The sequence below is a fragment of the Pimephales promelas genome, chromosome 7, assembly GCF_988280905.1.
Source record: "Pimephales promelas chromosome 7, fPimPro1.hap1.1, whole genome shotgun sequence".
Classification (NCBI taxonomy): domain Eukaryota; kingdom Metazoa; phylum Chordata; class Actinopteri; order Cypriniformes; family Leuciscidae; genus Pimephales; species Pimephales promelas.
The window spans coordinates 6155899-6170066 of NC_142775.1; the positions used below are offsets into that span (position 1 = coordinate 6155899).

Here is a 14168-nt window from a genome sequence, read left to right on the forward strand (position 1 = left end):
CTTGTTTTACATCTTGTGAAAATGGCATTCTACCAACCCTTTAAAGTGCTACAGGAACTTAAAAAACAAGGAATATTTTAAGAACAACCTGTGGCAGCTATATTGTCAAGATAACGTTCAGACCAAATAATAAATGATGTGTTGACGACAGTAATGCCAGGATCCAGTGCTCGCTCTTTCTTGCGGTGCTGTTGAAAGTACTAGACAAATCGGATTCTGCTGCGATGAGAAAAACAACGCGGTACGTTATCCAATGGCTTTAGCGAGCGGAAGCACGTGGGTAAACAGGAAGTAGTTTTGGCATTTGGCGGGTTGAACGGAGAAGACGCGCAAAAATGGCGGGTGAGTGTGAAAACCCTTTTATAGCGCCAGTGTTTTATTATTACTGATGCTGTCATGAAGCATGTAAGTGTGTGTGATGCTGGAGCTCAAGCGGTGCTGTGTGCTGAGATGTGCGCGAGCCGATACAATACAGAAACAGAGTTTTAGCTTCGGCTAAATGCTAATCATCACAGAGAAGAACAGCACATGTTTGTTTTCATGATTATCTGTTCGTTTTTAAATGTCAGACATTCTTACAAACACACGAACTCACAATATCACACAGATTAAGCAGTGCACATTAGGATGAAGACAGCTGCAAATGCACACACTGTGAGCTGTCAGTGTATTAGATGTGTTTGAGTGTAATCCTGACTGCGAGCAAGAAATGTACACGTGTAGCAGCTAGATAGATATACAGATACATATTTACTGTGACGTATAGTTTGTTATATACATCCATACTCTTGTGTCCAAAAGTATAAGACCATATTTTTTTCTATGTACATTTCTGTAAAGCTGCTTTGAAACAATATGTGTTGTGAAAAGCGCCATACAAATACATTTTAATTGAATTAATGCAAATGCTTTTTCTCTAAAGTAGCTTTTTACATTACATAGCTTTTTACTCTGGCATGATTTGAGATTTTCCAAAGAGGAATATTAAGAAAGTCTATTTGTCTAACTTACACACGGAAGCTCATGTAACGTTAGCCAAATGTGTTATATTTGATTAGTGAACTTGTACATAATTCATTAATCTGTGTGGATATTTTCTTTATTGCATTGAACTGATTATTATATTGTATTATGTTGAGTTGTGTAGCTGATGACAGAAATGACACTTCAAGCCATTATATTATGATTAAAAATGTTTCTCTTTCTTTCCCTACAGCTGTGAACGACATGGAGAAGAAACTTGCGGAGTATAAATGCGACACTAACGAAGCTATATGCCTGAAATTAGGTAAATCAATAAAAATCACCACAAGAAGTCGACATGAAATTGACCATATTTACTTCGTTTTCAGACGCTGTTATTCAAAATTTAGCGTGTTTATCTGAAAAAAAAAATGTATCTGAAGCAACTTTCCTTTTCTGCTTCGTATTTGTTTGGATGATGATAATGTTTAACAGCAATTAAAAATAAACTTTTATTTAATTTGACTCCATTATGATATGTAATGCTCACCTTCCATTCAATTCCCAATGGGTAAAGTCAGTTTTGTGTGTGATGTAGTGCGGTTCCCAGAGGATGTGGAGGATGAAAGCACAACGTTTCACCCTGAGTTCAGTCATCAGCTGTATGGAGACGAGTATGTAAACCTTCTATTTCATATCATACACTGTTATGCATTTATTACTATTTTTAATGTATTCATTGACTAATATGTAATCAGTGTGTGTTCCTTGCGTCATTATTCTTCCCTGTTTCTCAAGTGTTTGTGCTTTGCTTTTGCACAGTGAAGTGGCGTTTGGCTACAAAGGTCTTCAGATCCAGCTGTACTACAGTGCAGGGAACCTGAACACCCTGTTCAAAGTCAAGTACACTTCCAGGGTCACAGACAAGTTTGACTGTGTGGAGGTACAGCTTCTCATACTTGCTCTTTTCATGTTGTGTGTGTTCATCTCACTGACTGTGCTTACATATGACACTTTTCATATTCATACAATCTAATGAAAATATCCATTTACATATGCACCACATTCTGAACAAAGCATGCATGTGCCTTTCCAACATATTATCCAGGACTCATGCAATCTTAAATATTTGGTGTTTTGTCATGTTTTCAACATTGTAGTTGCAAAATAAATGCTACTATTTTAAATATGTTGAGACTATTAAGTTAATTAATATTAAGCCAATCAGTAATGTTGTGCATCGCATGCCATTGTTTTCCAGGAAAAGCATATTTAGGAATTCATCCACTTTATCTTTAACTTATATTATATATTGTATTTAGGGCTGTGCAAAGATTAATTGCGATTAATCGCACCCAAAATTACGGAAGCGTATTGCATTCACCTGAGGAAACAAAATCTACTCTGTTTTTCTGAATTAGCAAGTTAATTATATCAGATATACGAGATATATTTTTCTTGAAAAACATTTTTTTTTCACTCTGTTTTTATGAATTAATGAGTTATTAATCATTTTTGAGATAATCAAGTCATTAATTCAGAAAAACAGAGCAAAAACTTTTTTCCATGAAAAATTATCTCGTAATTCTGAGATAATTAACACGCTAATTCAGTGCAATATGCTTCCGTACAAAATTAAAGTTTGTGTATACATTCATAATATATATGTGTGTGTGCTGTGTATAATTATTTTGTATATATATATATATATATATATATATATATACACACACATATGCATGCATGTAAGAATTGTTTGCATGTAAATACTGTATATATATGTGTATATATATAAATAAATAGATATACATATTTTATATATGAATAACACATTTTCTTAAATATACACATGCATGTGTGTGTATTTATATATATATATTTACAAAATAATTATACACAGCACACACAAATATATTATGTAAACACAAACTTTTATTTTGGATGTGATTAATCGCAATTAATCTTTGCACAGCCCTAATTATATTATATTTAACTGTTTAAAATAGCAGTATAACGGACATAGCGCCAGCTCTTTTACTTCTGTATCTGTGTGTACATCAGGTTTATTATAGTTTATCTAAAAACATAAACATTTTTGTCACTTGCATTAGAATAAACTACAATTTATTTATTCATTTGGTTTCCAAGGCAACATTTCTCCATTTAATATAGTAGTTTAACTTGATGTACTACAATAACTAAAACTGAAATATAAATTAATAATAAAAATATTGACAAAAAAACCTAAACTACTAAAATGAAAAGGAGAAAATATATAAAAATATATAAAAGTAGAGTGGTTTAGATTAACTATAATAATCATCATTTAACCTGATGAAAAATATTTATTTTGATGTTATCCGTGTTATATTTAATCTGAACTTTTATAAATATCCATTTGACCGTTAACCTTTAAATGCGTCATTATGCACAAATATGAGGAGAGTCTCTGATGAAAGACCATTGACTGGCAGATGCTATTTCTTTTCTCTCCAATACACTAGGACATTCATTTAAATGAAATGTGGAGGATGTGACAAGATGATTGACAGGCCAGTTTATACAGTGACTGGATGCACATAACTAGTGACAGAGCGTCTGTTAAGACGCAATTATAATGCATTTCAATTTAATCAAAGGAATAATGTAATATAATTTGCCAACAGTATATTTCTGTAAGCTTTTGCATTGCAGTTTTTGTGCATTTTCATTATACTAAATGGGTTTGGGAAATTGTATTTCATAAGAAAACAGTCATGGCAGCAAGGTACCTGTGGTGATCATGATCTACAAATGTTTTGCACTATGGGCAGTTATGCACAAACTGCCTGTAATTGATTAATAAACTAATAAACTGTAATTGAATTACTTTTCCCTTGAAAATGTAAAGTAAGGAATTACTCTTAATTTATCTGTAATTTAATTACAGTTACTTCTGATGTAATTGAGGTAAATACTGTGTATAGATCAATCCGATCTAGATCAATCCGATCTTCAGGATTACAGATGTTGAATATTCTGGTTAGGTTGTTTTTAACCAATGAAGTGTTTCAGTCATTCGTGATTTCCTCAGAAAGGATTAAAGGGATACTTTTTTTTTTTTTGTTGAAATAGGCTTATTTTACCACTCACCCAGAGTTAAACAGTTGAGTTTTACCATTTTCGAATGTATTCAGCAGATTTTTTTGATATTTAGAAGAATATCAGTAACCAAACAGTTTCTGGTCTCATTGACTTCCATTGTATTTTTTTTCCTACTATGGAAGTCAATGAGACCACAAGTTGTCTGGTTACTGATATTCTTCTAAATATCAGAAAATCAGCTGAATGGATTTGAAAATGGTAAAACTCAACTATTTAACTCTGGGGGAGTTGTAAAATGAGCCTATTTCCAAAAAAAAAAAAAAAAAGTGGAGTATCCCTTTAAGAAAGTTATTTTTTCAGTCTAGAAACAACACTTTTAAAAGGCTAGCAACTCATAAGGGAGTTAATTAAAAGAAGAAACAAGTTGATTTTAATTAGCTTTATTAACTTGTTTTGTTTTTAAGCCTTTTGAGTCTCCTTGAGGCCCTCTGATTGAGAGCCCAAGCTTTTGAGGGCACAGAGTATAGCGCAGACTAGGGCTGAACGATTTTGGAAAATAATCTAATTGCGATTTTTTTAACCAATATTGCGATTGCGATTTAATATGCGATTTAAAAAAAAAGTTATTTACCTTCTGTATTAGTCAACAAAGACAAGCAATAGATCATTGTACAGTAGGGATGGGAATATTTAGATAGCTCATGATCCGATCTACTTTTTTTTTCTTATTAATTAATCTTAATAACTCTTAAAATATGTATTTAATTACATGTGTAAAAACACATACTTAAAAAAACATTTAATTAAACCAATTACATGTTAAGAATTTTAAATAGGCTATATAAAATAATATAGCTTCAAAATATAAAAGCTAGTAAATAAAGAGAAACAAACAAAAAAAAACATTAGAAGCAATAAAGAAAGAGTGGTCTCTGTATTTAAAAGTAGGCTGTCTGAATGTTTTTCATTCAAGAGCTGGAGTGATTTCCCCTCAGTTTAAATATGCTGCATTCACACTAATGCATATATCTCTTTTGAAATTGTAAATGTGGTTTGTCCTGTTGGTTTAAGATATAACTGACCGTGTTTACATTAATTTCGCGTCATAAAAGCATTTTGACATGCAGGTACATTTACCAATGAGTCGCTCACGGCCGCATGCACGAGCGCTCTTCACAAAGCACGCGTTAGTATTTTAAAATGAAAGCAGCCTTCTCAGTGATTTTCATGGTTTTAATATATAAGCCGACTGCATTCCAAAAGACATAAATAATGCCTCTGTGAAGCATTTGTAAAGAAAATTCCCACGGGAGAGAACGTGCACTGCAAGAGTAACTTTATAACATCAAGCAAAGCAGCAAAACCTGTTCAATGAAGCCCGCGAATGTCCTTGTAATTCGGTTCAGTCCCGAACTTTATGAAATAACGTTATAGCTACTTTGTTTTGTAAGGTTCGAGCGGTGTCGTGTGTGTGTATGTGTGAGTGAGGAAGAGAGAGAGCGAGAAAATAGAAGCAAGCAGATTCAGAACCCGGTTCGTTTCTAAAGCACGCGCAGCGTCATCACGCATTTGTGTTTAAAAACTATAAGCTCATACTCGATTCTGAAATTCTCTGAATCGATCCAGGATTGTTGAGGAGAGGAGAGAATAAATAACACAATAAACTGTTCTTTTCTGGACGCCAGACCGCGTAGCGGTGCAAGTTGATGCTTTATCTTGCAGACTGCTTTTCTCTCGCGTGTCACGTGACCAATGTAATCGCAGCTCTTGCGATTACGAAATCGCGTTTCATCATATCGCGATTTTATCGCAAATGCAATTAATCCTTCAGCACTAGCGCAGACAGTCTCATTTTGTTATCAAGAAGAGGAGAGTCAGAATATACCTTTTGTGTGGAAGTCATGCAGTTTTTGGAAAGACATTAGGGCGAGTAAATGAAGGCAGAAATTGTATTTTTGCGAGACATTCTGTATTCTACACTCTTTACAGGCCATCACCCCAGACTTTAATTTCAGCTTTAATAAAACACTTTACACAGAGGAAATGTGTTTATCCGACACACTGACCAATTTTGCAACTCTGTCTTTCTACAGCGATTGAACGAGCTTGCTTTGAAAGGTTCGATAAGATCAGACCTAATCATTTACTGTGTCGGCACCGTGTGACTGCCGTTTCTGAATATCTTTCACCTTTACGCTTAGTCGCTAAACATACTTAAGATGTTTATTGTGTTTATTTGATTGTGCCTCCACCGTTGCTCATATTGGGTTCTTTTTTCATCTTTTTTCCCCATAGATGATGTCTTTGATTAGAAGGGTTGTAATTGGATTCAATGCCTTTGTTGAACCCCGTCGTATAAAGAAGACGTATTCTCAAAAACGAACCTCAAGTCTCTGAAGAGTCTTGCATCCTTAAGCGCCATTAGTTAATACAGGAACGCCACAATGCCTCGCTTTTATTTGCGCGATCGAGCAATTTGCCCGAGAAACTATTTTTACAGTTTTCTGTCTGCTCTGTTTTTGTCGTCCTCTCGTCGCTCCCATAATGCAGCAGGACAATAGTGAGTGTTACTGAGCTGCAGGTGCACCGATCCCCTTCTGATATTAGCTGATGTCTGAATGAGCAGGAATTAGCGGCGTGTTGCATTAGCCTTTTGTCGTGTGTTTTGTGGCCGTTGTGAATGAAGAGTCCCGCGACACAAGTGCAGCCCATCATGCGGCCAAAGGGCCCTGCTTAGCAACTTAATACAAAGTGTTCTCATGTCAGGCCCGCTGGAAATGGATACAATGCAAACATGGGTGCACATTCTGCTGGGTAAAAAAATCTCGGAGCGGGTGGAGGAGGGGGGTGCCGCTATTGTCCGGTTCGTAGCCCGTGAATGGAGAGGGCAAACTCGTTTGATTGAGTTCGCTCACCAGCCTCAGAACACAGGAACCTATTATACATATCCAGGCTTTTTTTCCCTTTTTTGTTAAGTCGAGATCAATTCATTAAATTTTATTGCCCGGTGAGAAGCTGGGACACATTACGGTGGGGGGAACTTCATCTGATATTCATGGTTTAAGATAAGTAGTAAATGTATTCAATTAAGTGGTCTTTCAGGGGAGGCACAGAAAGACGAGGAGGGGGGAGGGGACACTCCTCAGCTGACATTGCTAATTGCCTAATGGGTCTCCTTTTTTGTGCCACAAAAATATGTATTTTTTTTCCTTTAATTCCTTTTTGTGGCATGCCAATCACCGCTGAAGTATAGCTTAATGACAGAACAATAGGGAATTACTCTGTTAGGGCTCTTTTGTGATTATATGTAAGGCCGAGCACCGGGGGAATAGACGCATAACTCATAAATGTGCCACTTCAGTTTATATGATTAAATTCAGCTGCTCGCACTGTACACTAGACACAGCTGAGTTAACCGCTCTCGCTCTGTGGGAGTTTGAAACCTGCTTTAGATTACCGCAAGATGAACGTGCGTTACCTCTATAGAGACGCACACTTTCATAATCCTGTGCTGATCTTTGCCTTTAAAGGGATGTTCAGCGTAATGTTCTGTTGTCACTCACAGACCAAAAAACTCTGAATTACAAAAGAGAGATGCTTAGCAGAAAGTTCATCATGTTCAGCTCTCTGTACAGTGAAAATCGAAAGCGGTCGAAAGTTCAGGCAAAAAAGGGCAAAAAAGCACAATTTAAGTAGCCTGACTTCGTCAAACTCATATTCTGACCAGTCTGAGACCGCTCCGTAGGGCTTTGATTATGAGGCGTGTCTTAACCGAACCAGGACAAAAAAAAACCTCTGCACTCAATTGGATAGTCGGACAGACCTACAACCAATCAGAGCAACGCAGTAAGTCAAATACTTTGCATAGCGCAGTTGTCAACTACAGAACTTACTTATTTTAGAAGTTAAATAACGAGTGTTGCTTCTTTCACTTGGTCCTTCATGAGTGCGATCGAAGGAGAAGCCACAACGACCACATGCTTTTCATTACGTCCCATCTTTAACTTAGCGACCGTCAGAGCCAGCTGATAAGTTACACTTTTGCCGAATATCTTTCCGATCGACAAATGCCTTGATTGCCGTTTTCTGTTTTTCTATTAAAATGAATGTGCTGTCGATTAATTTTAAAAGCACACGCGACAGCGGAATCGATACATCTCAATTCTCCAGCTGCAGTCATCTCTGAGGGAAAGCAGTTAGCGCTCTTTAATAACGTGATGATTACGTCCCTGCAGATCATCTGTCCATCATCGGATAAAGCCCGCCCTGGCAATCTGATTGGCCCGATCATTTTTTGCCTGATCCATTACTCCTCAATGGATCGAGTTCAGACCGAACTTCCCGACCAAAAAATGTTGTGGGCGGAGTTCGGGCTGGCATCCAGGCTACAATTTAATGCCGCGTTCCAGGCAACCTGTAACTCGTGTTTTTCCATCCTTATACCCGTGAAAGTGCACTGGAACGGCAGTCAAACCCGTGACTTCCCACCCGTGAACTCGTACTAGACCGATGTACTCCCAGTTACGAGTTCTGACGTCACATAGCCCGCGAACAAAGACAGCCCCCTACGGATGCAGTGTTTCTGAGATACACTTTAGGACAATATAACGTTAACTAGTTTTCAGTCCATTGAGTGCAAGGATAAATTAATACCAAATACATTTCAAAATATACAAATAAAGTAAAATAAAAGGTATAATCTTGCCTCGTGCGCTCTTTCTGCCTTCACCTTAGCTCCGTCCACAAAAAAACGTCACCATGTTTACCAACTGTAAAAGGGTCTATTGGATGCGCGTTTGTTCCGCTTTTTATTGTTAATAAGAAAACGATCTAAATGTTTATTGTAGTCATGTTAGAGGACAGAACGTGTAACAACCACAGGCTATGGCATTGGCGATCCATAAGAATGTGTAATGTCATAAATATTAATAATAGGATGAATTTGAGCATTTAATATTCGAATATATTTCAAATATTACATAAAATATGGAATGGAATTTGAATAGTATTATAGAGGAAGATTGACAGCCCTAATACGAATACACCCCTATATATAATATATATATACACACAAGCACACTCATATATAGACGAATCCGACGAGCGTTCTGTGTAGGCTGCCATCTTGTGGCGACGCCATTACTGAGCTGTTACACCGGCATAGACATGTGCACCGGTATGTAAACAAACCTCGGTGATCACGCGAATTCACCCTCGATGACAGCTACAGCCAGGCAGAATGACTTGTTGGGTTGATGATGAAAATATGATTATTTATGAAAATAGCTTGGCAAGCTAGCTAGGCTAACGTTTGCTAACGTTAAAAAAAGATCTGTCCATTTGGCAACAATAAATAAATAAATGAAATCAAATAAACAAATTCATGTTTTTCATTTGTGTCCATATTTATCTCATTTTCACATTGCAACAGGCAAGGGTAAGGTAACGTTACAGCTAGAAAGTATACATAATATCGACCAATTAGTGTTTTTAAACCATGGAAAGAGGTCAATATAACAGCAGGAGAATAATTATGTCACATAACGTTACATTTAGCTCAGGAAAGCCATTTAATGACCATAGCATGTTAATTGAATAGAAAAAAATAGCAAGAGAGGAGATTTTGCTGATCACTATATCACATATTTATTACATTTTTTTTACTTATGTCATTAAATAATTGCTATTATACGCGAATGTCCGCGTCTTGTACTCGCCCAGGAAATCTTCGTAAACCGTACAGGCACCAGACAGGGGCACTCGACCCGGGGTATTCACAGTGTTTTCTCTTCAAAATTGAAATTTTACTGCCACCATTGAAACAATTTATAACGGAAACTGTTTACCCACTCGCCATTATACAAGGGCTAACGTTGTAACGTTAGTGACAGTCGTAAATCGCGGGCTGTTTATTCCAGTGGACGCAAGTTGCAACTATAGGAGGCAATGGCGCAACGCTACCCAGCAACAGCTCAGTAATGGCGCCCGCTTACTTCCGGTAGTTTCGCCGGATTCGTCTATATATATATATATATAATGTACATGCATACTAAGGGTGTCACGATTTCAATTTCAAATCGATATCGATCGAAATTAATTCACAATCTCGAACTTTGAATTAAAAAATGGAATCGTCGATGCTGCCACGCCCTCATGTCACGTCCGTTTGGCTTGCCGAGCGGAAAAAAACACGTGTTGAAGTGCTGCGAGTCAATGGTCAGCCTCCTCTAACTTAGCTACAGGCATTCAAAAGATAGCATGGCAACTGCAGATGCAGGAGACCCATCAACAGAACTTGAACCTCTCTCATTGAAGTTGCAGGTGTTGCAAGTTTTTTGGATTTCCAGTGAGTTCTGTTGACAACGTTCGCGCTTAGAAAACCACAGTTTGCAGACATCCCAAGTCTCGCGGAAGTTCCTGGAGTTCCCGGAACCTAGAGTGAGCGAGCAAGAGCGAGCGTGCATGGCGAGACAGAAAAAACTGTGCTCCAAACCGTATTGCGCGCACGGCAGCGAGGGAGAGAGCGAGAGACGTTGTGTGTGTGCCTCATGAAGCGCAGAGAGCATCCTGATTGGCCGATAGATAAAAACCGATAATCGAATTGAACCGTGACCTTAGAATCGAAAATGTAATCGAATCGAGGATTTGGAGAAACGTGACACCCCAAATGCATATACAAACATACATTCACTGCCCCGGCCAAAGTTGCTGTATGGATTTAAAAGGGCAAAAGCCTGAGAGTCTATGATTGGATCATTATTGCAGTGATTATTATGTTTCTAGCATGTTATATGATTGGCAACAGCTCTTCTAGCACTAATTGTTGGAGTGTGTAGCTTTTCGCTTCTTAAACAATCATGTAGGAAGAACATCATGAACATACGTATACCAGCATGACCATGTCAGGATTCATCAGGCTCAAAGACTGTAAGAATCATCAGAGTCCAGACCTTAGATTCATTGAGAGTCCTTGGGATGTGCTGGAGGAGACTTTACAGAGTGCTGGACTCTTGCATTGTTAATACAAGATGATGATAACATCACAACATTTATTTCCATCAAGAGGTGCATCATTTTTTGGTAAAGATCTTGTTTCTATTGAAACAAGATTACTTTGTTTCTATTGTTTGAACTGTAGTATACACTGGTCTCTCTTACATAAATGTTGTTCTCTCACTGCAAATGTTGGTAGTTTTTCATTTGTTGAAATGTTGGTAGTTAGTCATTTAAAGCCCTCTCTCTCTCTCTCTCTCTCTCTCTCTCTCTCTCTCTCTCTCTCTCTCTCTCTCTCTCTCTCTCTCTCTCTCTCTCTCTCTCTCTCTCTCTCTCTCTCTCTCTCTCTCTCTCTCTCTGTTTGTCCTCAGCCAGATGATGTGGAGGAAAAGGTCAGAGAGATCATTCCTGCTGGTTTCTGCTGTAACACAGATGACTTCATCTCTCTCTTGGAGAAAGAGGCCAACTTCAGACCCTTCGGCAGCCTGCAACACACCTACAAAGTTCACAATGTGGAGGCTGGAGAGGATCTCACCTACCATATACACAAGGTACAGAGTTTCCCACTGCTTTGACTGCTGGCGACGTCATTCAGCGTTCAAACTGGAATATGAAAATCTTGGCCAAAATTTTGGCCAATCGGAATCTTAGCACTTTTTCTCTTGGCCTATCAGAATCTTGGCACTTTTTCTTGTGGCCTATCGAAATCTTTGCACTTTTTCTATTGGCCAATCGGAATCTTAGCACTTTTTTTCTGGGCCAATCAGAATCGTAGCACTTTTTCTCTGGGCCAAACGGTATCTTAGCAGTTTTTCTCTGGGCCAATTGGAATCTTAGCAAATTTTCTCTTGGCCTATCGAAATCTTAGCACTTTTTCTCTGGGCCAATCGTAATATTAGCAGTTTTTCTCTTGGCCTATCAGAATCTTAGCACTTTTTCTCTTGGCCTATCAGAATCTTAGCACTTTTTCTCTTGGCCTATCAGAATCTTGGCACTTTTTCTTGTGGCCTATCGAAATCTTTGCACTTTTTCTATTGGCCAATCGGAATCTTAGCACTTTTTTTCTGGGCCAATCAGAATCGTAGCACTTTTTCTCTGGGCCAAACGATATCTTAGCAGTTTTTCTCTGGGCCAATTGGAATCTTAGCAAATTTTCTCTTGGCCTATCGAAATCTTAGCACTTTTTCTCTGGGCCAATCGTAATATTAGCAGTTTTTCTCTTGGCCTATCAGAATCTTAGCACTTTTTCTCTTGGCCTATCAGAATCTTAGCACTTTTTCTCTTGGCCTATCAGAATCTTGGCACTTTTTCTTTTGGCCTATCGAAATCTTTGCACTTTTTCTATTGGCCAATCGGAATCTTAGCACTTTTTTTCTGGGCCAATCAGAATTGTAGCACTTTTTCTCTGGGCCAATCGGTATCTTAGCAGTTTTTCTCTGGGCCAATCGGAATCTTAGCAAATTTTCTCTTGGCCTATCGAAATCTTAGCACTTTTTCTCTGGGCCTATCGGAATCTTAGCACTTTTTCTCTGGGCCAATCGTAATATTAGCAGTTTTTCTCTTGGCCTATCAGAATCTTAGCACTTTTTCTCTTGGCCTATCAGAATCTTAGCACTTTTTCTCTTGGCCTATCGCAGTCTTAGCACTTTTTCTCTGGGCCAATCAGAATCTTAACACTTTTTTTCTCAGGGCCAATTGGAATCTTAGCATTTTTTCTCTGGGCCAATCGGAATCTTAGCACTTTTTCTCTTGGCCTATCGCAATGCTTTGACGCATTTCCACAGCGCATGATGAGGAAACATCTGCCAATTCCACCAACCGCGTTAAATGTAGCCTATAATTTGTAGCCTACTTTTCAAATTCCAAAGCTTGTAGAAGGTGGAAATACTGACTTGGTAGCCTTGATTAAATTAACTTGTTTAAGAAAATGATTCATAAAACATATAAATATCAGTTAAACCTGCTTACTTTCTTCACTGACACAGACAAAAATGAAAAGACGATCAGTCAAAGTTCAGCTTGAGGAGGGGAAGAAATATGGCAGGATAAGGAGACTAAGAGAAAGATGTAGAGGAGGAGAGAGCAGGTATTGACTAAATAATTTAATGCCCACTGACATGGTTTTAAAGCTATTTATTATCCTTTTTTTTGGCCAAAAATTCTTAAATTGCACATAATAGGTCAGAGAAATCAACATTTTCTAGGGGGAGCATGCCCCCCACCCCCCTTAACTACATCACATTTGAATGCAGATGTCTGTGGGTGGGGTTGTCGATGGTAATGTGGGCTGGCGTGGCTACAGTGCCAGGGCTAAATTTTTGTCCCAGTGTTAAGCAATATGAACACAGTATCGTCATCATATCAGTGTAGATGGGCCAAAATAAAACCATTAAAATATCAAGTAAATAAGTGATACTTGGTGTCACAGTGACACTCTTGTCCCAAAAACAAGGACTACGGAGTTTTTACTAAACAGTCATTTCTAACAACATAGGGCTATTTAGATAAACAATCTGGCGAGCATAATGCACCGAAATTAAAATTCTCGACTGAAACCAAAAATTCAGGGTGCACTGGCTTAAAAGTGAAAAATAAAAAAATAAAATTAAACTTATTTTAAAGTATATTTTTTTATATTATTGAATAAATATTAGGGCTGTGCAAAGATTAATTGCGATTAATCGCGTCCAAAATAAAAGTTTGGGTTTACGTAATATATTTGTGTGTGCTGTGTATAATTATTTTGTATATATAAATACACACGCATGCATGTACTGTATATATTTAAGAAAATGCATTATTCATATATAAAATATTTATATAGAATATAGATTATTTATATAACTATATATACAGTATTTACATGCAAATAATTCTTAAATACATTCATGCATATGTATTTATATATACAAAGTAAATATACACCGCGCACACACATATATTATGTAAACACAACTTTTATTTTAGATGCGATTAATCACAATTAATCTTTGCACAGCCCTAATAAATATTAGACTTTTTTACTTTTCGGAAACGAAAGTTTATTTAATATTCAATTACTTAATCAAATTTATTTAATAATCAACACTCAAAAAACGTTGTGCAAACATTTTAATTATAAATAAGGC

The 14168-nt window shown here is 37.3% G+C and overlaps 1 protein-coding gene across 1 annotated transcript in view; it reads left to right on the forward strand.

Annotated features, from left to right (window-relative positions):
• Positions 1-224: 224 nt before the first annotated feature.
• Positions 225-14168, forward strand: part of hat1 (histone acetyltransferase 1) — a 38548-nt gene continuing 24604 nt past the window's right edge. The window contains exons 1-5 of the mRNA XM_039647322.2: positions 225-342; positions 1217-1288; positions 1562-1637; positions 1786-1906; positions 11412-11591. Coding sequence (XP_039503256.1) covers positions 336-342; positions 1217-1288; positions 1562-1637; positions 1786-1906; positions 11412-11591 — 456 coding nt within the window. The 5' untranslated portion in view covers positions 225-335. The remainder of the gene's footprint in view (positions 343-1216; positions 1289-1561; positions 1638-1785; positions 1907-11411; positions 11592-14168) is intronic.